Source organism: Gallinula chloropus (assembly GCF_964237585.1).
Source record: "Gallinula chloropus genome assembly, chromosome: 21".
NCBI lineage: Eukaryota > Metazoa > Chordata > Aves > Gruiformes > Rallidae > Gallinula > Gallinula chloropus.
The window spans coordinates 8998472-9021663 of record NC_140106.1 but is presented as its reverse complement, the minus strand read 5'-3'; the positions used below and the strand labels follow the sequence as shown (position 1 = coordinate 9021663).

General features: G+C 59.2%; 2 protein-coding genes across 4 annotated transcripts; one reads left to right on the top strand and one right to left on the bottom strand.

Annotated features, from left to right (window-relative positions):
* Positions 1-279: 279 nt before the first annotated feature.
* Positions 280-11218, top strand: RHOBTB2 (Rho related BTB domain containing 2; the record flags this gene model as incomplete). Of its 3 annotated transcripts, none has more annotated exons than XM_084273831.1 (10): positions 280-338; positions 7211-7412; positions 7565-7668; positions 7775-7960; positions 8070-9094; positions 10026-10144; positions 10234-10384; positions 10498-10586; positions 10795-10900; positions 10980-11218. In XM_084273831.1, 10 exons carry the CDS (start codon positions 280-282, stop codon positions 11216-11218), a joined length of 2280 nt encoding a protein of 759 aa, XP_084129957.1. The 3 variants fall into 3 exon arrangements, with proteins under 3 accessions (XP_084129957.1, XP_084129958.1, XP_084129956.1); XM_084273832.1 differs by lacking the exon at positions 280-338 and adding an exon at positions 2351-2382; XM_084273830.1 differs by lacking the exon at positions 280-338 and adding an exon at positions 3608-3888.
* A 2219-nt stretch (positions 11219-13437) lies between these two features.
* TNFRSF10B (TNF receptor superfamily member 10b) lies at positions 13438-21644 on the bottom strand (the record flags this gene model as incomplete). Its single annotated transcript, XM_084273903.1, has 11 exons — positions 13438-14658; positions 14755-15038; positions 15171-15252; positions 15697-15840; positions 16238-16278; positions 16398-16478; positions 16593-16684; positions 16771-16885; positions 17331-17447; positions 17729-17840; positions 21573-21644. The coding sequence occupies 11 exons, from the start codon at positions 21642-21644 to the stop codon at positions 14596-14598; spliced, it is 1203 nt and encodes a 400-aa protein (XP_084130029.1). The 3' UTR covers positions 13438-14595.
* Positions 21645-23192: the final 1548 nt, after the last annotated feature.

Here is a 23192-nt window from a genome sequence, read left to right as displayed (position 1 = left end):
GGGCTTCCTTGGCTCCTTTGTAGGATGAAGGTGGTGGCACAGGGAGGGCAGACCTGGCAGTAAGACGTAGGGATGGCAGGCAGAGCCACTCCACAGATGAGGGGCAGCCACATCCCCACGCAAGGACACTTCTTGGTGGGTGCAGGTGGCCACGTGGGACTGGATTTCCCAAAGGCTTTTGATCCCTGGGGTAGCAGGAACGGGGCTGTCCACATTCAGGGTGCTTTCACAGACAGCCCTTCTGCCCTCTCTCCTTTCAGGGTCTGCCAAGAGAAAGAGATGGAAACCCAAGGGAAAGGCAGCCCTGCTGGGAAGATGACTGCCATGGCTCACAGCCTGTAAGTACCCTCCAGCCTCCCCGTTCGGGCACTTTTCCTCCAGCCACTTTCTCCAGGGGACTTTGCTCTTTGCTCCCTCCTGACACACGCGACGTCTGCGTCTCCCCATGGATAAGGTGGAAAACTCAGCAGTGCTTAGGGCAGAGCAAAGCACCAGCAGGTCCCCACAGTGGGAGCTGTGGGATCCCGTGCTCCAGGGCTGCTGGAGGGTGTCGGGGTGTTTCCCTGCTGCATATCCACTTTAGCTGGGGTGCTGCCAACCAAGGATGCTTTGCTTTGGTCTGTCTCAGCTCTTCAGCCCTCTGCAAGGTGAATAACTCAGCTCAGCTTTATTTGGGGATGGGGGTGGGGGGCAGCGGTGGGGGCAGAGCTGGGGAAGGCTGTAGTAGTGCAGAGCATCTGCTGGCTGCTCCGAGGAGCAAAAGGGAAATGGGTTTGCATCCTTGCAATGCCACCCTACCCCTACCCAAGCTTGGGGGGAGCAGCACTGCAACCTGCATGCTGACCCCCAGCAAGGCTGGGCAGGGGTGCAGGGAACACCTGGGAGGGATGGAAAATCTCCTGGCATTAAACTCTGGAGAGCCATAAAGTTTAGAGCCCTGGGTAGGGCACGGCTGGAGCAACGTCTGCTCGTGTCTCTGATACCCAGAGAGCTTCTTCACTCCTTGCTGGGGAGGGGGAGATGGAGGGAGGAGGATGCCATGGGGTACTCGCTGCCATGAGCTCCCCAGTGGGACCCCCAGTGCTCAGCTGTTGGGTTTGGAGCTTGTTGCCTGCGCACAAGGGTGATGATGGAGCCGGGCAGGTGGGAGCCCTTTGGGACAAGTTCAAGAGGCTTAAATCAGAGAGACACAGGGGAGCAGGGAGCTGACGGTGCTTTAGTGACAGCCCTGCCAGAGGGAGGGGAGCTATCGCCTGGCAGCAATGCCAGCTGTCCAGTGCCGTGCTGTGCCATGCTGTGCTGTGCCATGCTGTGCTGTGCCATGCCGTGCCATGACATGCTGTGCTGTGCCATGCTGTGCCATGACGTGCCATGCTGTGCCATGACATGCCGTGCTGTGCCATGCTGTGCCATGCTGTGCCATGACATGCCGTGCTGTGCTGTGCTGTGCCATGCTGTGCTGTGCCATGCTGTGCCATGCTGTGCTGTGCCATGCCGTGCCATGCCATGCTGTGCTGTGCCATGCCGTGCTGTGCCATGCTGTGCCATGCTGTGTTGTGCCATGCTGTGCCGTGCCGTGCCGTTCTATGCTGTGCTGTGCCGTGCCATGTGGTGCCATGCTGTGCCGTGCCATCCCGTGTCATGCTGTGCTGTGCGATGCTGTGTCATGCTGTGCCGTGCCATGCTGTGCCATGCCGTGCCATGCCGTGCCACGCCGTGCCGTGGAGTGTCACGCGTGTCATGAGCTCGCTGAGGAGTGCCGGGGCGCTGTGAGTCAGCTGTGACGTGTGTTTCTCCTCCCACAGAGGAGAGGGGCTGCGAGTAGCGGACACAGACTCCAGAGCTGCTCCAAACCCTTTCCCCTGCCCGGTGCCGTCCCCGGTGCCTCCCACCACCGGTTCTCTCCTCTTGGCAAAGGCTCTGGCCAGGAAAGGGGCCCGTGTGTTTGGGCTGCGAGTGACAATTGTGCTTTTGTTTTGCCTGGCAGGGAGGAGGGCCAGGCGGGAGTTTGGCTGCCCAGAAAGTTGCCAGGAACTCTTTATGCCACCAATTAAGCACCTGCTACAAGAGAGCAAATAAAAGCCAAATCATGCGGCGGGCAAACAAGCTTTACGTGTTCCTTTCCCCGTGACCCCTCTCCCAAGAAGAAGAAAGCTCCAAGCTCTGCAGCTTGGCTGCTCACAGCTCCCATTTGCAGGGGAAGAAATAGCTTCTCCCTGGAGCCCATAGCTTCGCCACCAGCTCGCTGTGCCGGCGTGGGCACGGAGGCAGCGCCGGGAGCTGCCTATGCCCAGCTTAAAAGCCAAAAGGCTCCCCCCTCCCCAAATAAGCGGCTCCATCTCCTTCTGCTATGGAGAGAGAGATTCCTGTCCTGCGAGTTAGGTGAGGTGGGGGGGGGGGCGATGCTGGAGGGCTGGAATCTTGGGGGGGGGGGGAGGTGGTGGGGGTGGTGATGGGGGAGCCACGCTGGGGCTGCGACGCAGAGGTGCGAGGTGAAGTGAGTGCTGAGGGTTTGAAGCATCAGGGCTGGTCATGCTGTGGGCTCCCAGGTGGCCTGATCCGAGTGGGAAGGGAGCAGGAGGGGGGTCTGGGCTCCTAGCTGGCCTGATCCGAGTGGGAAGGGAGCAGGAGGGGGGTCTGGGCTCCCAGCTGGCCTGGTCCGAGCAGGAAGGGAGCAGGAGGGGGGTCTCTGTGTGTGTGTGTGTGTGTGTGGGGCTGAGCTTAACATGGCTCGGTAGAGGCGATGGGGAGGAAGGAAGCCGAAAGCCCTGGGAAAGGATGGCGCCGCATCACATGATGCGGATATACGGGGTCAGAGCAGCAGGGCCAGCGTGCCAGATGCCTTCCCGGCAGCCACGCTGCAAAGATGACTCGAGCCTTTTTTTTTCGTGCCCTGGGGTGACAGCCCTGTGGGGGGGCTGCGGGGTGAGGGGGGAGGCTGTGAGGAGCACTGTGGGCTGGGGTTCAAAGGCAGCGTGTGGCCTGTGCTTGGAGAGTGTGGATGGATGGGTCAGCTCTGCTGATCCCCCCCCACCCCAACCCCAGGAGAATCAGCCCTGCAAGGGGCTGGGGGGTGCTCATGGAGGGGCTGGGGCTTGTGAACAGCAGCACAAGGGGTCTCCTTCAGCACAGCCCCAGCCTTTGGGCTGGCAGCTCCACCAGCACCCGCTGGATGGGACCCTGGGGGCTGTGCAGCCCCCGTGCAATAAGGGGAGGGGGAAAGGTGCTCAGAGGAGGGGGTAGGCAGAGGGTGCACCCCTTCCCGGGAGCGAGAGTGAGCAGGGAGGGTTGGATACAGAGGAAGGATGGAGGTGAGATCCAGGGGGAGGATTAGGGTTGGATGCAGCAGATGATGGAGGGGGGGGGGTTAGGGGTAGGGTGGGGGTCCCACGCAGGGGTGGGCTAGGGGCAGGACTGGGGGCAGGATGGAGACCCCTGCGACAGGGCAGGATGGGGTCCCCCGCCAAGGAGCCCCGGCCCCTCAGCCCACCATCCACCCCCCCCCCCCGGGTACCCCCCCTGGGTACCCCCCCTGTTTCCTCTCAGCCAATGGGCGGCGGCGGGGGGGCGGGGGCGGGGCCTCGCTGGGGCCTCTTGTTTTTTGTGAATGAAAGGCGGGGCGGCCCCGGCTGCAGCGCGCTGCTCCGCGCAGGGCTCCGCGCAACGCCGGCCAGCGCGCAGAGCTCCGCGCAACGCCGGGCAGCGGGCCGCGGATGCGGAAAGCGGGGAGGCCGAGGTACCGGCATGGGCCCCAGCGCCCCAGGCCCTGAGCCGCGTAACGCGGCGCCGAGGACCGCAGAGCCGAGCCGCGCAACTTGCGCCGTGGCCATGTCCGGAGGGGCGAGCCCGGTCCCGGCCCCTGGGAGCCGCCGCTTCATCTGTGTTGGTGTAAGTACCGGGGACAACCCACCCCCCCCACTCCCCCGCCGCCCTCCCTGTGCTCTCCCCGTTCCGCCTACGCGCATCCTGCTCCTCCGCCCGGCCCGGCCCGGCTGCCGGGGATGGAGAAGCGAGGGCCCGGCCCCTTCCCGGTGCGCCCGCCGCCGCCTCGCAATGCTCCGCACCCCCGGCCCCGGTGCAGACCGCCACCCCCCCCTCCCCTACCCCCCCGAGCCCCGTACCCCCGGCCTAGATCCTCCCTAAGCTCCATCCCCGAGCCGGGTGCTCGCAGCACCCCCGCTCCCTTTGCAGAGCCCCCCGCTCCCGGTGCTTCCCCAGCTCCCCTTGCAGTGCCCCGCACCACCCATCCGGCTGCTCCGAGCACCCCGGCCCCGCACACCCGGCCTAGTTGCCCCCTCCCCCCCTCCCCAGCCCCTCTGCGATCCTCCATCATGGGTGCTCTGAGCACCCCTCGACCTCTTTACAAAGCCCCGCACCGGTTCCCGGTGCTGCCCAGCCCCGGCCTTTGCCATCCATGTCCCGCACCCCCGTTTCTGGGTGCCCTGAACACCCCCGGCCCCTTCGCGTTGTCCCGCTCCCGGTGCCCCCGGCCCGGCGCGGCCGTGCTGCATCCCCGCTCCCGCATCCCCTCCCTGCCGCGGCCTTCGCAGCCCCGGCTGCCTCCGCGGGGGCCCCCGCACCCCCCCTTTCGCCCCCAGCCCACCGCTACCGGGAGGGTCACGGGAGGTGCCGTGTTATTTTTGTGCTTTGCTGCCGTTTCGGGGCGGTTACCACCCCCCCACTCACCCCCCCAACCCCCGGTTTGGGGGCTCCCCTCCCCTCGCGAGGTGCGGGATGGAGGATTTTTAGCCTGGGAGTTGCTAGGCGACGGCTCCCGGGGTGATGGTGCAGTTGCCTTGGTAACCACAGGCTGGGCAGCTTGGAAGGAGCAATTTTGGGGTTCTCCTTGTTGGGGGGGGGGATTGGGATAGGGTGAATTGGGTGCCTGTGCTTTGGGTGGGGGGCTGTGACAGGCAGGGAGAGAGGGGCTGGGGTGCTGCTGGTCGGAGCAGCCCTGCTCCCCAGGGAATGGCTTTTGCTGGGGGTGGGGGGGGACTCGGATACCTCAGCATCTCTGGTTATTTCTTGCTCGCCGGTGGGTTTCAGAGCCGTCCCCGGGGGAGAGGTGGAGGGTGGGGGGGGAAGGCAGGCAGGGAGGCTGCGGAGGTGGCAGCATGGTGCTGCTGAAATTGTCCCTGCAAAGAGGCTCAGCCCCCTCCCAGGGTCATGTCTCGTGGGTGTGGGGGGGCTGTGAGCCACCCTCACAAGGCCACCCAAGTCCCCCAAGGGGGTTTTGCTTTATTTGGAGCCTGCATTTTGTCCCTGCTGCCGTCTCCATCTTCCTTTCTCCATCACAGGCACTGATCCTGTTACCCTGTATCCCTTAACTCCCTCTGGGCACTGGACTTTCTGAGCAGGCTCCCAAGTCATCCCCCCACCTCCCCAGCTCGGCTGGGTGCAGGTTGTGCTCCCCATGGGGGCAAGCATCCAAACTGCTGACCGCAGTTGTCATCTCCATGTGCCTTTCCCCGCCGCCCCTCCTTGCTGAATGAGCTCGACTGGCTTGGGAGCACAGCTGGCCCCAAGAATAACCGCAGTGAGCACTAACATCATCCCCCAACTGACACCTCCTGGCCCTGCAGAGCAAAGCTGATCCCCAAGGGGACAGGGGATGGTGGTGGAGTGGGATGCACGAGATGGAAATGAATTTCCAAGGGCTAACAGGGAAGGAGAAAACCCTCCCTGGACTCCTTTTCACTGCACAGAGCCCAGGGAGGTGGCTGCTCCTGGTTTGCCATGCCCTCAGCAGGCAGCATTCCCCGCATCCCAAAGGATGGAGGGGTGCAGGGCATGTGGTGACAACTACTTGGAGAAGTTTTGCCTGGGGACCAGTGGGTGCCTAAGTGTTGGTGTGTAAAGCAACCTGGATTCGTGCCACCCGCCTTTGCCCACACTTGCCCGCAAGGCTTCTGGCTCCATCCTGCCCGGTGCTGAGCTCCCTCACGTGCTGTTTCTCTCTCTCTCCTGCTGGCTGGTGTAGCCAGGTATGCCCAGCGAGCTTGCGCACGGGAGGGAGGTGCTAACATTGGAAAGTCCTTGCCAGGCTGCTAGTTTAGGGAGCTGCGTCCGTGGTCCCCACGTGCGGGGCTCGGTTGCCATCGTTACTGGGTATTTTAGCTCACTGAGCCTTTGCGCTGGTGGCTTATTATAGCAGCTCAGGAGGGGGTGACAAGAGGAGGGAGGGGGAGAGATCTGCAGCTTTGGGAAGTTCGTTGCAAATTCGATGTGGTGATTGTGGGGGGTGTTTGTCCTTTTCCCTTTCCCTCAATCTCCTCTCTGCTCTTTTCCCCTCTGGAAATCATGGAAACCCCTGCCTGAGCGCTGCGATGGGATAGTTCTGGCAGATTTAGACTCCAGGGCTCTGAAAAGGTGAAGGGTGGTACCCCTGGGCATGCTTGTTTGTACCCCTGGGCATGCCTGCTTGCAGGATACAGGCACTTTGCTTCAGCATCCTGGCACCCACAGCACCAACATCCTCCTTGGGAGGGTTCAGGTCGTGCCTGGTCCTGGGATGCTGGTGGTGCTGGGAGCCTTCCCAAACCTGATCCTGCTGGAAGTGTAAATCCTTTACACATTTCCCTTCTCCTTTGCTGCTCTGTGTAAGAAGCTGGGAGGAAGTATCCCCTCTGGGAATGGGGTGGGAAAAGGGAGGCAGGTGGGTTTAGAGGGACAGACCCAGTGCTCCCCTGGGACAGGCAAAGCTGGAGAGGCTGGTGGTACCTGGGTGTGTGCTCGGTGGACCGGATCTGGAAGCTTCGCTTGCAAACGCCAGAGAGGGAGAAAGGGGAAAGGAGGAGGGGAGGGAAAAAAAAAAAAGAAGCCTCATCTCACATGAACAAGCATGAGCCAGGGCCAGAGAGACGGGGAAGGAGGAGGGTGGAATCTAACGCAGGGCATGTGTCTGACGCGCGGCACAGCGACGCACGCTGCCACGAGAACATTAAATTTTAAAGGGGACCGGCGGGGAGCAGGAGCTGGGGAGGGATGGGCAGCTGCCTGTGCTCGCTGCCTTCACCCAGCCTCCTGGTTGCTGCAGAGCTTCCCCGGTGCTGCGAGGGGCTGACAGCTCCGGGTGTGAGTACAGGCATCGTCTTGTTTCTTCGCCCACCTTCAGCATCCCAGCCCTTCTGCCACCCTGGCTCATCTCAGCTGGACTTGCTGACACCCCCCCCCATCCCCACACACACACCCAACCCCTTTCCACCTGCAGGTCCCAATTAATGGATTCTGACATGGATTATGAGAGGCCAAACGTAGAAACTATCAAGTGCGTCGTGGTCGGGGACAACGCGGTGGGCAAGACCCGGCTCATCTGCGCCCGCGCCTGCAACGCCACGCTGACCCAGTACCAGCTCCTCGCCACCCACGTGCCCACAGTGTGGGCCATCGACCAGTACCGCGTCTGCCAGGAGGTGAGAGCTGGTGGGAAGGGATGTAGTAGGGGGGAGGGGGGTGTCTCAGCTCACAGATAACCCATGGGAACCCTGAGGAGGTGGAGCTGTGAATTACCCCTCTGAGCCCTGCGTGGGGACTGAGGAGCTGGATGGTGTTTCTCTTCCCGCAGGTCCTGGAGCGCTCCCGGGATGTGGTAGATGATGTTAGTGTGTCCTTGCGGCTCTGGGACACCTTTGGTGACCACCACAAAGACAGGCGCTTTGCCTATGGCAGGTAAGGGAGAGGCAGAGCCTTGCATCACCCAGGGAGGGAGGGATGGAGGGCAATGCTGAAGCGCAGCGGGGGGGTCGGCTGGACCCTCACCCTCCTCTCCTGGCAGGTCCGACGTTGTGGTTTTGTGCTTCTCCATCGCCAACCCCAACTCCCTGCATCATGTGAAGACCATGTGGTACCCGGAGATCAAGCACTTCTGTCCCCGCGCCCCCGTCATCCTGGTGGGCTGCCAGCTCGACCTGCGCTATGCCGACCTGGAGGCCGTCAACCGGGCACGGCGACCCTTGGCCAGGTGGGACCCTTGTGCCCTGGAGATGCCCGTGCCTGCCCAATGCTTTCTCCTTACCAGGCGTCTGGAGAGGTCCCTTTATTTATCTCCCCTCTTTTTTATTTTTTTTCAGGCCAATCAAACCCAATGAGATCCTTCCCCCAGAGAAGGGGAGGGAGGTAGCCAAGGAGCTGGGGATCCCCTATTACGAGACGAGCGTGGTGGCCCAGTTTGGCATCAAGGATGTCTTCGACAACGCCATCCGCGCCGCCCTCATCTCCCGCCGTCACCTGCAGTTCTGGAAGTCCCACCTCCGCAACGTGCAGCGGCCCCTGCTCCAAGCCCCCTTCCTCCCCCCTAAACCCCCCCCACCCATTATCATCGTCCCGGACCCCCCATCCAACAACGAGGAGCGCCCAGCCCACCTCTTGGAGGACCCCCTGTGCGCCGACGTCATCCTGGTGCTGCAAGAGAAGATCAAAATCTACGCACACAAGATCTACCTCTCCACCTCCTCCTCCAAATTTTACGACCTGTTCCTCATGGACCTGAGCGAGGAGGACCAGCAGAGCGCCGCGGGGCACGGCTTCGGGGTGGCCGTCACTGCGGCGGCCGAGCGGATGCTGCACCAAGAGGAGAGGCACCACGGGCGGGATTTCCTCCTCCGAGCTGCGAGCTTTGATATCTGTGAGAGCACCGAGGAGGCCGGATCTGGCCAGAGAAAACCGTGCCTTAGAGCTTCCACCAGTGATGGGATCCTGCGGGGCAACCGCTACGAGAACGGGGAGCGCGGGCTGCGGCGGGGAAGGGACCTCTCCTCTTGGAGCCGGGCTTTCACCAGCATCCAGGAGGAGATGGCAGAAGACCCGCTGACCTACAAGTCCAAGCTCATGGTGGTGGTGAAAATGGATGCTTCCATCCAGCCTGGTCCTTTCCGGGCCGTGCTGAAGTACCTGTACACGGGAGAGCTGGATGAAAACGAGCGGGACCTCATGCACATCGCCCACATCGCTGAGCTGCTGGAGGTGTTTGACCTCCGGATGATGGTGGCCAACATCCTCAACAACGAGGCATTCATGAACCAGGAGATCACCAAAGCCTTCCACGTCCGGAGGACCAACCGGGTGAAGGAATGCCTGGCCAAGGGGACTTTCTCAGGTATGACTCCAGGCTGAGGGGGAGCCCCATCCCCCAGCGTGCCCTCTTGCCCTGGGGGGCAGCGGGGAGGTTCTGATGGGTGGGTGGGGAGCTGGGAGCTCTTGGCTTTGCCCCATCAGCAGGGCAGCAGTGCTGTGGCTCACCAGGCACTCGCCTTCCCGGGGTTTTTGGCTGCACTTTGCATTGCTGGGATTTTTATAGCTTATATTTCCCCCATCTCTCCAAAAGTGTGAACTTAATGGCCCCTCCCCAGGGTTTCCTGCTCCCCAGGGCATCTGACAGCTCTGTTTATTTATGAGAGAGCAGCAGAGGCAGCTTCCTTCCCTCTTGGGCTCAGATTTTTCACAGGGTCATCTGATTTATGAGGAGCAATATGCCCTTGGTAGGACTTCCCCAGCTTTCCTCTGAGCACCACATGCCTTGCGCCGTGATGCTCCGGGGTGACGTCCCAGGGGCAGGGGGGAGTATGTGAACATCCCAGTCTCCCTCCAGCTGAATTTGTTATGTGAGGGTGGAGCTCGATGTGGCCAAGCTGTCACTGGTAGGGGATGGATGTGTGCTGGCCCCTGGCACACCTCTGGGAGAAGCTGTGGTCCGGGGTGGGGGGGGTGGAGGAGGAGGAGATCCCCAGCATCCTTCGCTGCTCTCCAGGGATTTGAGCTTGGGAGGGCTATTTAATTCTTTGTGTTTTCCCTTTGCTTTCAAAGCTTTGGGAAAATCTCTTAGGAAGAGCTGGAGCCCTGCCACAGGGCTTCCCCGAGCTCCTCTGAGCTGGGCTAAAAAGATAGGGACCATTAGGACAAGTTGTGGGATGTGCCAGGCTCTATCCCCTTCCCTTTGCTGTCCCTGGTACAGGGCATTTGGTGCTGGGGGTGTGCTGAGCCCAGGGTGACAGGTCCAGCCCCAGCAGCATCCCTCTGCTTGTCCCCAGATGTCACCTTCGTGCTGGATGACGGTGCTATCAGTGCCCACAAGCCCCTGCTCATCTCCAGCTGCGACTGGATGGCCGCGATGTTCGGCGGCCCTTTCGTGGAGAGCTCCACCAACGAGGTGAGGAGGGACCCCAGGATTTGTCCTGGGACAGCCTGGGGGGGGATGGATGGGCAGCCTTGGGGTGACAGCCGGTGGGTGTCTCGCAGGTGGCACTTCCTTACACCAGCAAGAGCTGCATGCGGGCGGTGCTGGAGTATCTCTACACCGGGCAGTTCAGCTCCAGCCCCGACCTCGACGACATGAAGCTCATCATCCTCGCCAACCGCCTCTGCCTGCCGCATCTGGTGGCTCTCACCGGTGAGTCGGTGCTGTGTCCCCATCCCCCTGTCCCCGAGCTGGGTGGCAGCACAGCAGACCCACGGCCATGCCATGTCCCAGCCCCCCTGTAACCCCCTGCTCCCCCCCAACAGAGCAGTACACCGTCACTGGGCTGATGGAGGCGGCGCAGATGATGGTGGACATCGATGGGGACGTGCTCGTGTTCCTGGAGCTGGCTCAGGTAGGAGCTGGTGGGACAGGACCCCGTGCTGCGAGGGCTGGGGAAGGGGCAGGGTGCTGGGGGGTGCCACACAGAGGGGTCCAGCAGCACCGCTGGGTGATGTCTGGCTAGAGAAGACAACCAGCTCTGGTGTTGGATGTCCGTGGAGGAATAGGGTGGGTTTCTCCTGCCTGCCTGGTGGCTCTGACCCAGGCTCCATCCCTTCCAGTTCCACTGCGCCTACCAGCTCGCCGACTGGTGCCTCCATCACATCTGCACCAACTACAACAACGTCTGCCGCAAGTTCCCCCGGGACATGAAGGCCATGTCAGGAGGTGAGTGGGGACCAGGGCGGGGTGACGGGGGTCCCAGCGGGTCCCAGTGCTGTCCTCACCCCCCATCTTTCCCCTGCAGAGAACCAGGAGTACTTCGAGAAGCACCGCTGGCCGCCGGTGTGGTACCTGAAGGAGGAGGATCACTACCAGCGGGCGAAGAAGGAGCGGGAGAAGGAAGACTACCTCCACCTCAAACGGCAGCCCAAGAGGCGGTGGCTCTTCTGGAACGCCTCCTCCTCCCCTTCCTCCTCTCCTTCATCGTCGGCAGCCACAGCCTCCTCTTCTTCTTCTTCCTCCTCCTCCTCAGCTGTGGTTTGAAAGCCTGTCCTTGCCCTGGCTCCAGCATCCCTGGGAGGAGACGGGGAGGAGGAGGAAGAAGAAGGGTGGGGTGAGCTGCCCCAGCGCCAGGCATGGAGCGGATGCCACCGGCCGGAGCCCCGGAGGAGATGGTGGTAGCAGCAGCCGGTGCCTGCCGAGGGGCTCGGGGCTGGGTGCCAGCCCCTGGCACTCCTGGAGCCCTGCTCTCCCCGTGCCGTGGCTGCCAGCACGCTGCAGGACTGGCAGAGACCGAGCAGCAGGAGAAACTCATGTTTACAGGAGCACGAGGGCTGTGTTGTCTTTTCATTTTGGGGGTTGTTTTTTTTTTGATTTTCAATGTCAGCAGCATGAGGAAGAAGAGGAAGAAGAAGAAGAACAAACCCATCCTGCTTTCACTTCAATCCATACCCAGAAGCTGTGGGATATGGTTGGTTTGTCTGATGGCATTTTGCCACCCTGGGAAGATGGAGCCGCTGTGTGTGTTTGGGGGGGAGGTGGGTCCTGCCACCCCCTTGGATTTGCAGCAGGGTCAAGCAGGGTGCAAGGCACCCTGGTCCCCAAATGCCTCCAGGCACTGCAGCATCCCTCCCTCTACTCACAAGTGGGATGTGTCCTAATCTGGGGAGCAGGAGGGGACAGGAGCACTCCCCTCCCTGCTTCTTCTTAATTTTTCATTATTATTTAAAAAGAAAACTTGGGGTGGGGGGTGGGAAAAAAAAGATAATCAACCCCAAACCTGCTCCCCCCAACCTGCCACCCCAGAAACCAACCCCAGGCCCTTGGCTGGGGATTTTAGCCTGGAAGGCTCCATTGTAATAAATGGTATTTTAAAAGCCCAGCGTGGTCCCTGTGTGTTTGGGAGGAAGCAGCTGGACACGGGGCAGCCTTGTGCCCTGCTTGGGGTGACACCTGCACCCCCTTCCAGCGCTCCTGGGATGGACAGGGCCAGTGAAGAAGTGTTTTGCAGGATCCAGCTGCTGAATAAACCCTGTACACTGAGAGGTGGCTTTACCATCGGACTAACTGTGCATGTCCCACCCATGTCCTCATAGGTGTGTAAACACAGTGGGTGCATGGCAGGAGAAAGCTGGGGCAGAGCTGCCTGTCCCCAGGGAAGTGGGGGGGGGGTTGCAGGTCTGTCAGGCAGGGAGACCCCCAAAATCAGCTTACCCTCCCCAGCCAGGAAGGGGAAAGCTCCTTCAAGCCCACCCGTGGCCGAAGCTGCTGCTGGAGTGAGCACATAGGGATGCTCCAGGCAGGGATGCTCTTGGGAGCTCCTCTTCCTGGCTGGCACCTTGGAGGTACCAGTTTCACATGCTCATCCTTAGCCATGGATGCAGGAGCAGGGCAGCAGCTCTGGTGAGTTTACACCCTCACTCTCTGCAGCACCAGTGAGCAAGGTAGGACAAGAAGTTTCTTTCCCTTTCCAACTGGGGTGCTGGCTGCTGCTTCCCAGTCCCATTCACCTTCCCTGGGGCAGGACCCAAGCCCCACATCCCAGCACTAAATCCTGCATGTGCCTGGCTCTGCAGGAGCTCCCTGCCCAGGTCTGCATGCTTGGGAGACACACAGGGTGGGGGACCAGACCTTGGATATAAACCCCCCTGCCAGGTTCACCAGAAGCCCCCCCCCCCCCAGCCCTGTGTTAACTGATAACCCCACAGGCAGTGTGGAGCCTAGGGGGTAGTGGGGGGGTGGGGCAGCTCAAGGAGGGGCTTTCTGGGGTGAGCAGAGCCCCTTTTCTCACTAAGCACTGCATGGATTTGCAACACAGCTATTGCAACACACAGAGCCCTGGCTGGGTGGAGCTGGAGCAGGGGAGCACTGCAGCAGCCCCCCCAGCCCCAGCACAGGAGGTCAGGGGCACCTCTTGGCCCCAGGCTCAGTCCCCCCACGCTGGAGGGGCTGAGGTTTCAGCCTCTTACTTTTGCAGGTGACTAAAGAGCACGGGAGTCACAGCACAGGGGTGAAGGCAGAGTCCAGGTTTGCTGCTGGGGACTTTCCTTAGCAGAAGCATCACTGGTGGGGACCGTTCCCAGCCAGAAACCAGCGTGGCAGAGCACTTAGTGCCATGGGCTGGGGCCTCAGTGCCAGGCAGAGCAGCTGCTGAGCATCTAGTCCAGCTCCTTTGGTGCCCACTGAGACCCTGACCAGACCAGTGGTACAGCAGAACAAGGGGCTGGAGTGGGAGAGGGGGGGGAAAGATGAGAAATCAGGAGGATTTTTTAATAGTTTATTCTTCCTTCATAAAGAGACATGTAAAAAACTGGAAATAACAAACTGGCTGGGCCAGAGCTCTGTATAAAAACACACACTCATGCATAGTAAAAAAACACTATTTTTATATTAGCTTTTAAGTTAATATATGTACATGTTTACAATTACTAAATAAATACATAAATACAAACTTGCTGCTTGTTTAAGTGTTGATGGGGGGGGGGAAGGGGTGGCAGCAGGAGGGAGGGATGTTTTGCAGCACAGGGAAGAAGCCCATGCTGTGGAGAAGGGCTGGTGATGCCCCTTGTACTCTCCCACCATGCTGGGGAAGGTCCTGGTGGGCTGTACTGGGGCAGAGGCACATGCTGCAAGCTCAAGTAAATAGTTTTCCCAGCCAAGTCATCCCTGAGCTATGTGTGAGAGCCAAAGGAAAGGGCAAAGTGTTTGAGGGGCAACCCACCCAGCTGGGAAAGGGATGGTGGGTACCCATGGTCATGCTCAGACCTCAGTGCATTCACCCTTCTGTTCAGGGACAGCAGAGCTGCCCCACAGCCAAAGGGCCAGGAATTCACCAATTTGAGATGGAGAAGGATGTGGCTGGCATACACATTCCCTATCCTGCACCCAGGACGAGCTCACTTGCTCCTTGCACTGACCCTTTTAGGCAACCCCAGTGATCACAGAGCAGGTAAATCATTCCCACCTTCCCCTCAAGGTCCAGTTTCAAACTGGTTCCTCGCAGCAAGTAGAACCACTACCACCTAAAATGCAATTCAGCTTTGAGAGAGTGACCCACAAACCCACTTAATGCTGACTGCCCACCAAGCATACAGTATCAAGGTTTCTGGCCAGCCCAGAGAAGTTCTACAAGTATAAGCCACTTCATGATGCCAGGAACCCACAAAAAAAAAGGGATAATCCAGTTAAAAACCACAGGGATGACACCCACAACCTGCAAAGGTCCTTCTCTGCATCGATCCCAATGATGTCCATACAGTACCAGCGCTTCCAAGTGAGACAGTCCCAGAGGCAGCTTGCAATCGTTCCATGCTCTTTGCATTGAGCCAGTGAAACCAAAGGACCAGCTTGGATTTCTTAAGGAAGCATGAGAGCCCCTGGCTTTGGCAGAGAGGACCATGACGTCTCTGTTTCATGAGAGATCAACTCCTCCAGGCTGAGCTGACCTGTACAATGTCTTCATAAAGAGGAGAGCCACAGGAGAGCTATAAAAAGAGAAAAAAACTCAAGTGTTCCTAGAGGTATTTGTGACATGAGCTTCAAGAAAGGAGATGCAGGGCCAGGCCTTCTCCTCAGCTCACTTCATACTGGAAATATCCCCGCTGGACCAGCTTGAAGGAGATGTCCTCTGCAGTGCCCCCCAGATTGATCTCGTGCAGGGTGTCCAGCAGCGTGTTCACAGAAGCATTCATCCCTTGTCTGTTCTGCCACATGGTGAGCATCTGGAAGAAGGGCTCCAGAGAATACCTGTCGTTCATTTCTGCCATGGCAATGTCGTTCTCCCCCAGTTCAAGGGCTCGGCCGTACCTCTTCCAGTCCTTGTGGGGCACATCTTGGGCAAAGACCTCAAAACTGCGTCGCAGAACTAGAAGGAGAGGGGAGGGAAGAGCTCAGAGAACAGAGCGTGGAGCTGGGGCAGAAAGGATTTTGCTCATCCCTCAGGTTCACCCTCTCCCAGCCCCCCCAGCACATTTCCTGGGCACCACCACAGACGTACCATTGCAGGGGTCTTTTCCTTGCACTGGAACCAGTTTCCTCCTGGGTTTAGCAGCGGGATACGCAATGCTCGGCACCATCACCTGGAAAGACAACATCCTGTGGTACCCACCAAGCCCCAGCACCAACACTGCCCCCAGTCCCCATTAATGGGGGGGATGGAGAACCCCTCCCTCTCTGTGGAGGGTCTCTTGGGGCAGGAGACCACTACCACAGTGTCTCAGGACACCCATGGTTTTCCAGCTTTGGGATGAGGGCAGGCAAGAGCTGCCTGATGGGTCTCAGCTGGGGAGAGAAGAGCTGTCTGCTCTTAAATCAGCATTCAATCTGCAGAGGACTCGCAGCCAACTGCCAACAAGCAGATTTTGCAGTCCTGAACCCAGAAGGAGGACAAGAGACCCACACCATGTCTCTGAGGAAACCGTGATCGAGCCCTGGAAGCCCCCCAAGCCCAACAGCTCGGTGAAGGCAGAGGAAGGCATGGCTCCTTGGCTGAGCTGATGGAGCAGAGGGTCACACTCACGTACCTCTGACCCTGGGGCGCTGGGAGTCTCCACACCCGGTGTCTTGGGGAGCAGCTGATCCTGGAAGAAACGCTCGTTGAGGATGTTGTCTTGAGTCCCCAGACCTCCACTCCGGTACCTGCTCAGCCGCCGCATCACATAGTCCTGCTGCAGGACAGAAGGACAAGCCAGCTGAGCCAGGCCGGCCCTCAACAGATGCCATCTATGGCAGCACCATCCACCCTGCCATGGTGCCACCCTGAGCTTGAGGGGAACAGCACAGCCCTCCCCCTAACCCCAGGTTCCCACTGGAGATGCTGGATAAGCCGGCATCTCTGCCAGGGATGTGACAACACTGCTGGAGAGGGGGCTGCAAGCATCCCATGAACAGCAGGGCACTACCAGAGACCCTCCTCTACCACATCCCTGCAGGGATGAGACTCATCCCCCAGCTCCTCCAGCCTTCCCAGGAACTGTAGGCAAAGCAGGGAGCAGAGTGGGGACCAGACCTCACCCCTGCCCTGCAAACAGAGCCACCACTCCCACCACCATCCCAGCAACTCACCATTGCTCTGCAGGACTTCCTCCCCAGGTCTCTCCCATCTCCTGGAAGATGAAAACTACACTGTCATCTCTTTTCCCCCCAGGCAGGACCCTGTTCCTACCCAGCCCTCACCCACACAGAGCCCCAGGCCAGGGTGAGCACTCTGAGGTCCCTTGCTTACCTGAGGACTGGTGGCAGAAACACTTCCAGAGAGACAGAAGCAGAAGAACTACAAACACCACGATGATCACGATCAGGTAAGCTAAAGCAGATAAAACAAGAGTGTGTGGGGAGCTACTCCCAGTGTCCTCCTCAGCAGCAGCTCACACCTCCATCCCTCAGCCCATCCCCTCTCCTCTGGCAGCCCCTCACTTACTAGGGAGGCTGTAGTAGGTGCTGGTGGGAGGCCCACACTGGCGATCGCTGTACGGTGTGCAGGGAGCCAGCTCCACTTCACCTGCAGGACACCTGGGAAGGGGGAAAGACAGGGCAGGCTCAGTGGCTGGGGGTCCCAGCAGAGACCCCAGCAGGACCCTGTGTGTCTCCCAGCTCACCGGGGCCGGCACTTCTGGCACATCTCACAGGGATGGTCTGGGGAGCAGAAGGTGCCGTTCTTGCAGGCGCACTGCGTGTTGCTGACGGCTTGGCAGGGACTCAGCTCCACCTGGTCTGTGGGCAAGAGCACACACAGCTCTACTCCAAGCTCCACACATCATGCTCCTCCACCCTCTTTCCTTCCTTAACAGTGCTAACAACCTGAGCTGACCTGCGAGCCTGGAGAAGACCAAGTCATTCCCTGCTGAGTTTCAGCTTTACCCTTTCTTCCCCTCACCTCACTGTGCCTGAGAGAAAAGCAATCCTCACATTAAAGTTCCACCAAGCAGCCCACGGTGCTGCCGTGAGCCCCATCCTCCTGGTCCTTGCTGGATGGACACCTCACATCTAAGCTTTGACTGGAGACACAGGTCTGGCACAAGGCACTACACCCCTTCCAGACCCAGCCTGGTCCCTGCAGCCTGAGCCACTCCTTGGGGATGCTGCAGGTGACCACAGTCTTAAATAGAGAGGGGACAGTGCCATCAGCCAGCATCACCCTCTCCACATCAGCTCCTACCTTCCCTGCACGTCCGGCAGCCAAGGCACTTGGGAAAGTCGTTTGGGTATTCAATGTATTCATCTTCTTTACATGGCAAACACTTGCTGGAGCCGTTTTTCTCTTCAAGGTAGGTGCCTGCAAGAAGCAGTGGAGGAGAAAGACAAGGTGTATCTGTGAATGTACAGCACAGGATGGAGATGTTTTGGCAGAGAGCGAGTTGATTCCACTGTCAGAGCCGTTAAAAGGCAACTTAGGAATGATCAAAAGGAAAACACTGCCATTGGAAGTCTTTAGATCTCATGACAGCAGAGCAGGGGAGACCCAGAGACCTACTGCCTCCATGCAAGGAGCAAGGATGCTCTGCAGGCAGGAGCACGGTGAGGCTGCACATGCTGCAAGGCTGGAGACCTCCTTACCCGCGGGGCATTTCCCGTGATAGCGGTAAAAATCTTCTGCTTCCCTGCTCAGGTCCAAGGGATCCAACTCGCTCCTCTCCAGTACTGCTGCCTCAGTTTCCCAAGCAGCCTTCTGTTGAAAAACCCAAAACACAGGAAAACCTGGGTTAAAACCCATGCCAAGTCCACGGGGCAAAAGGAGAAAGGTGGGCCAGAGCTGCTCGGCTCGTGTGAAGCGGGAAAGGAGCTCTGGGGTGGTTCAGGAGGGATGCAGGTGAAGGGCCCTTCCCTGTACCAGGGCGGTTATTCTTCCAGCAAAGCCTAAGGGAGGAGGTTGTGCAGAGGGATTCCTGAGCACCAGGTTATCAGCAAGGCAAAGACTCACTGCTGCTTCCTTAGGCCCCCCTTTTCCTTCCCCAATTTCGGAGCGCACGAACCAACGGCACCAAAGAAAACGGAGCGGTAGGGAAGAGGAACAGGGAGGGCGTTTGTGGGGAGGAAACCAGCCCCTTGCCAAGGCTGGTGTGTGACTCCTGTGCCCAACAAGAAACACTGGGGCTGCTCTGGGTTCCCAGGGACACCACGGCCTCCAGCGTTTCCGCTCTATCCCCCTTATCTGGCTGCGGATCGGGAAGCCAAGGGCCCGGTTTCCGCCAGCTCGCCCGTACACCTTGCTGCTGGCTCAGCTCTTTTGGCACCAGCTGGGCTGCTCCAGCTGTGGGGGCAATGCTGAGCAGGAACAGACACTCACCCCATCAGGGTTTATAGGGCATCTGGGCTCTGAGCAGCACCCCGTGCCCCCAAGCAAAGCGATGCCCTGGGTATCTCAACCAGCACAAGGCACATGGATATAAATGGATATGAATGGACATAAATGGATGTAACCACCACAGAGCACGTGGATTTAACTGGCTATAAGCCTGCCCAGTATTAGAGGGAGGGAGGATGCTCAGCACGGCAGTGAGAGTCTTTCCTCTTCCTCTCCCAAACACCAAGCACAAAACCTGCTTCTTAAAGCAAATATTTCTTCTGTGAGTCAGAAGCTGCCTTTAAAGGCTGAAACAATGGAGATGCAAGGCGTCCTGATGTCCCCTGAGCCAGCCCGGCCATCTACAGCCCATTCCACCCCCCCCACCACCACCCCTGTACACTTCCCGTGCTTGTACAAGGAAGGGTGTGAGAGCTGAAACCAGCTGCAGCAGGTCTGATGGTCACGGGGTTGCAGAGGGCGATGCCAAGCCACAAACCTCACCGCTGAAACCAGCCAGGCCGTGGAGAAAGCAACTCCCCACCATGGCATACACACCCCTGCCCCCCAAAGCCCCAGAATGGGATCATCTCCAGACCCTGACTTGGAGGAATCAAATCCACATCCCTCACACGGCTTCTGGCTCTGGATTTCTCACCACTGCTTTTTCCAGCTGGGGAAGTGCAAGTTTCTAAAGTGCTTTTCTATCCCACTTAGGAGCAGCTCTCAGGGCTTTACCCACTCAGGTCTTCAACGTCTCCATGGATGGTGACAGAACCACCTGTCCCACTGCCTCACCGTCCCCATGGGGAATAAGAAAAGAAGTCTCTCTTCCCCACTCAAACTCCACCAGGCTGTGAGGGTGAACACAGCAATGACACAGCATCAGGCACAGGGTTTCACTGCTTTTCACGAAGCAGCTACTCCACAGTGCACGATAAGGTTATCAGCCCACAGCACCTTTCCCAGCAAGTGCAGTTCAAGCACCCGACCACAGCGCCGAGGGCTGCCACCCCCTGACTAACCTATCAGCCTTGTGAAGCACGGGGAGAAACCAGGCTGGGAGCCGTGGGCGAGATGGTACCACAGTAAACATCCCAAGAAAGCAACGCTGCCTCAAGGCAGAGAAATTACCAGGCACTGGAATCCCCAATATCCTCATCAGCTAAAAGCCTCTGCCTTCTGGATGATCAGGTCTGGAAAAAAAAGCTCTGGGAAACATGAAGCTTTGAACTTGCCCTTCTTCCATCCCCAATTTGTTTTGTTTTTTCCTTGTGATGTGATCCCAAGGAAGGAGCTACAGCAGAAAGCAGACACCTTGCTGTGCTCCTGACCATCAAGGAACATCCGTGCAGAGGAACACACAGCCCTCAACTGCAGCAAGAGAGGCTCTTAGCCAAGGAAGGGTATGAGACCTAAGAACCAGGGATAGAAAAGGTGCCAGGCAGACAACCAGGCGTGCCTCTGCTCCAAGGACACAGGTCTGACGAATGCAGGGTTTTCCCCTCAAAAAAAGGCTTTCCACAGGTGGAATTTGACCGACCACAAACACACAGATCCTGTGGCATTCCTCCTCAGGAGCCAGTGGCCCAGGTCCAGGCATGATGCAACAAGCATTGGTGAGCAAAGGAAGGAACTGCGGCCATAGTATCGCATGATTATCACGTGGGCCATCAGCAGTCCTGACCTGTTTCCCCCTCTCCTTTTTCTTTTATTAAAAAGGAAAAAACAAAATAATAAGAGAAAAAGGCTGTTAAAAGCGTGCCCTTGGGTGGTGGGTTGAGTAAAGCTTGACTTTAGCAGGCAGGTCTAAGTGAGGCCTCATAAACAACACGGGGAAGGAACTGAATGAGTAATAAACCTGTTATGGGCAGCGACAGCCATTCCAGCGCGGGAGCCGCGACCACGTGTGGCTGGACCATGGCTGCCCTGGATGCCCTCGTGGAACGGACCACAGGGCAGCCCTAGGATAAAGCTCAAAGCCAGACCCCCCTGATTTGAGGTGAGATGAGCCTTTAGGTGAGGTGAGATGAGCCTTTAGGTATTTCCGAACTCTACAGCAACGCCCAATCCATCATCGGGAAACCTGATACGCGCAGATGGGATCGTCTGCCCTAAAAGCCAGAGGCACAGAGGGCTTGGACATCCTTTGGGCAAGTCAGAGAGGCAGCATTCCTGCACCAGGCAGCCCAAAGCTGCCCCACACCCGACCCTGGAGCTTTCAGACATCCCGCTGCGCCATCCCGATGCCGAGTGGCAAACAAGGTTGGGCCGGGAAGGGAGCGGAAATCCCCTCTGGCCCAGGCAGCGCCATGTCCCTGTGGGAAGCCTCCAGCCCCACATCACCTCGGAGCCTCACGGCCCACACCACACACACCCAACTTGTGTGTTTGTCCCCTGCTGCCCCACACCCAGGGGGGATGTGATCAGCCCTTCCCGGCCCAGCTCCACGATGCTGCTTCCACACTGCGCCATAGCCTCAGCCCCTCACTCCTGCCCCCCCAAACCTGCCCGGGTGAGCCCCCATAGCCCTCCTCTCCTCCCACGGGCCTTGTCACAGTTCCTCCCCCCACCCCAGGCCGTACCTGCCCAGGCAAGCCCCTACCCCATAGCTTCAGCTCTCCCCATATCCCTGTGCCATGTGCGACACACTATAAGCCTCAGCACCCCCCCCCACACTCTCACGCACCCCTGGACCCAGGTGAGCCCCACCGTAGCCCCAGCTTCCCCCATCGCCTCTGACCCATATAAGCCCCTATCCCCCGATTCCCCCCTCCCATAATCGCTCCTAAAGGGGACACCCCCCATCCCCCGCTCTCCCCAGGTAAGCCCCCTGTTCCCCCTACATCCCAGGGGCGCCCGCCATTCACACACCCCCACCCCCTTCTGGCTGAATTCGCGCCCCCAGCCCAGGGCAGCCCCTCAGACACCCCTCCTGCCCCCTCCCCAACTCTGTCCCCCCTCGCAGGACCCTATCCCAGCCCGGCGGACCATGCCCCTTAACAGCGCGGCAAGCCCGGACATGCCGCGGCAGCACCGTGCAGCACCGGCGGTGGTCCCCGCATCCCCCCCAACATCCCCCCTGGGTCCCCACGGCCGGTACCCGTCTCCACATACCGTGACAAGCAGCATCACCAGCAGCACCGGGAGGCAGCGCCATCGGGACCCACCGCGCAGCGCCGGGCGCATCTTGCGCGGGGAGCAGCGGAGAGGAGCGCGGCGGCCGTGGCACCGGGCACGGCTCGGGGATGGGCACGGCACCGGGCAGGGCTCGGGATGGGCCCGGGCACGGCTTCGCTGGGACGGGGTGAGATGGGACGGGACGGAACGGGCGTCACGGAGCGCAGCGAATGGTGCCGTGTATGGGCAGCGGGGCGGACCGCGCGTTTATACAGCGGGCAGGGCGGGGGGAGGAGGAAGAGGAGGAGGAGGAGGAGGGCGCAAGGAGAGGTGGCCTCTGCCAGACCTCCTCTGGATCCTGCCACCACCGACAAAACCGCGCCAGGTTGTCAGTGCGCAGTTTCCTAACAGCCCGGCGAAGCCCAACTCCACTTTCACATCACTTTTCATTTTTAGCACCTCTTATTTCCCCCCTTTTCCCCCTCTTTTTTTCTCTTCCCTCACTCCATCCCCAAATTAGTTCCAAAGCTCCTAGATCAGGAGCCATCAGGAAAGTTTCTCCCAGTGTGTTCTTGATTCTCCAGTGTACATTTCCCCCCCCAATTACACAGCAGCCACATCAAGTGAGCAAAGCCACAGGTTTTCCTTTTCCAGGGAAAAAGGGGGTTACACAAAGGCACCCTGGTGAGAAATCCATCCGCTGCCAGGGCTCCCCAGGGTGGGTCACAGCTGTCCAAGGTGCAAAGGCACAGCACAGCTCTGCCAAAACGCGTGCTTGTCTTGCAAAACTGCCATCTTTGTGCCTCTGAGCTGGAAACTGGGGAAATTCCACCTCGGGGTTGGTTGGTGGTTGGTTTTTTGGGGGGGGGAAGGGGGAAGGGACCAACACTTGAGTTGAAAAGGAGAAAAAATTCAAGTTAAACCTTTGGACTTTCTGCTGTTACACAAGAAAAACTGCTCTGACCAAACTACAACCGAGGAACAGCCATGTTGGCTTGTTAATCTTTTCCTAGCCCTGAACTGGGAACTAACAAATCCTGGTGTGTGTGTGTGTGTGAAGAGGGACTCAACAGCCCAAAGATTCACGCTGGCTCCTTCCCTCCTTCTCTCCTCCCCTCCCTGCCTCCCTTCCTCTGAAATGACTCACCGGAGGCGTTGGTATGGAGGCCACGGATGAATAACTGGGGAGTGACTGGTGTCTCTCTAAACCTGGCCCAAGGCGGAGGCAACTGCAGGTGAGAGCCTGGAAGTGGGTTGTAGGAGGATAAAAAAAGCCCTACTCACCAGGAGAAAGTGCTGAGGGCATGGAAAATCTGGGTGCCAATGGGGCTGCTGACCAGCTCAGCCACCATCATCATCAGCCCCAGGATGTGGAGGAAGGCAGCAAGGCTCCCTGGGTCCAGCAGGACCAGCAGGGCCGTAGCAAACCCGCTTGAGATGTGGGTATTTGGGAAGCATCTTCCCTTTGGCTCATCCATCCAGCCATGGTGTGCAGTGGAAAGCTGGTTTTCTCCTTGCAGAAGTCAGAGCTTGTCTATGCCAAAAACATTGCAGCTGCAGAGGGAATCAGAGGAGAAGGATTATTCCTGGTTGTTTCCTGGGTGGGTACTTCTATTA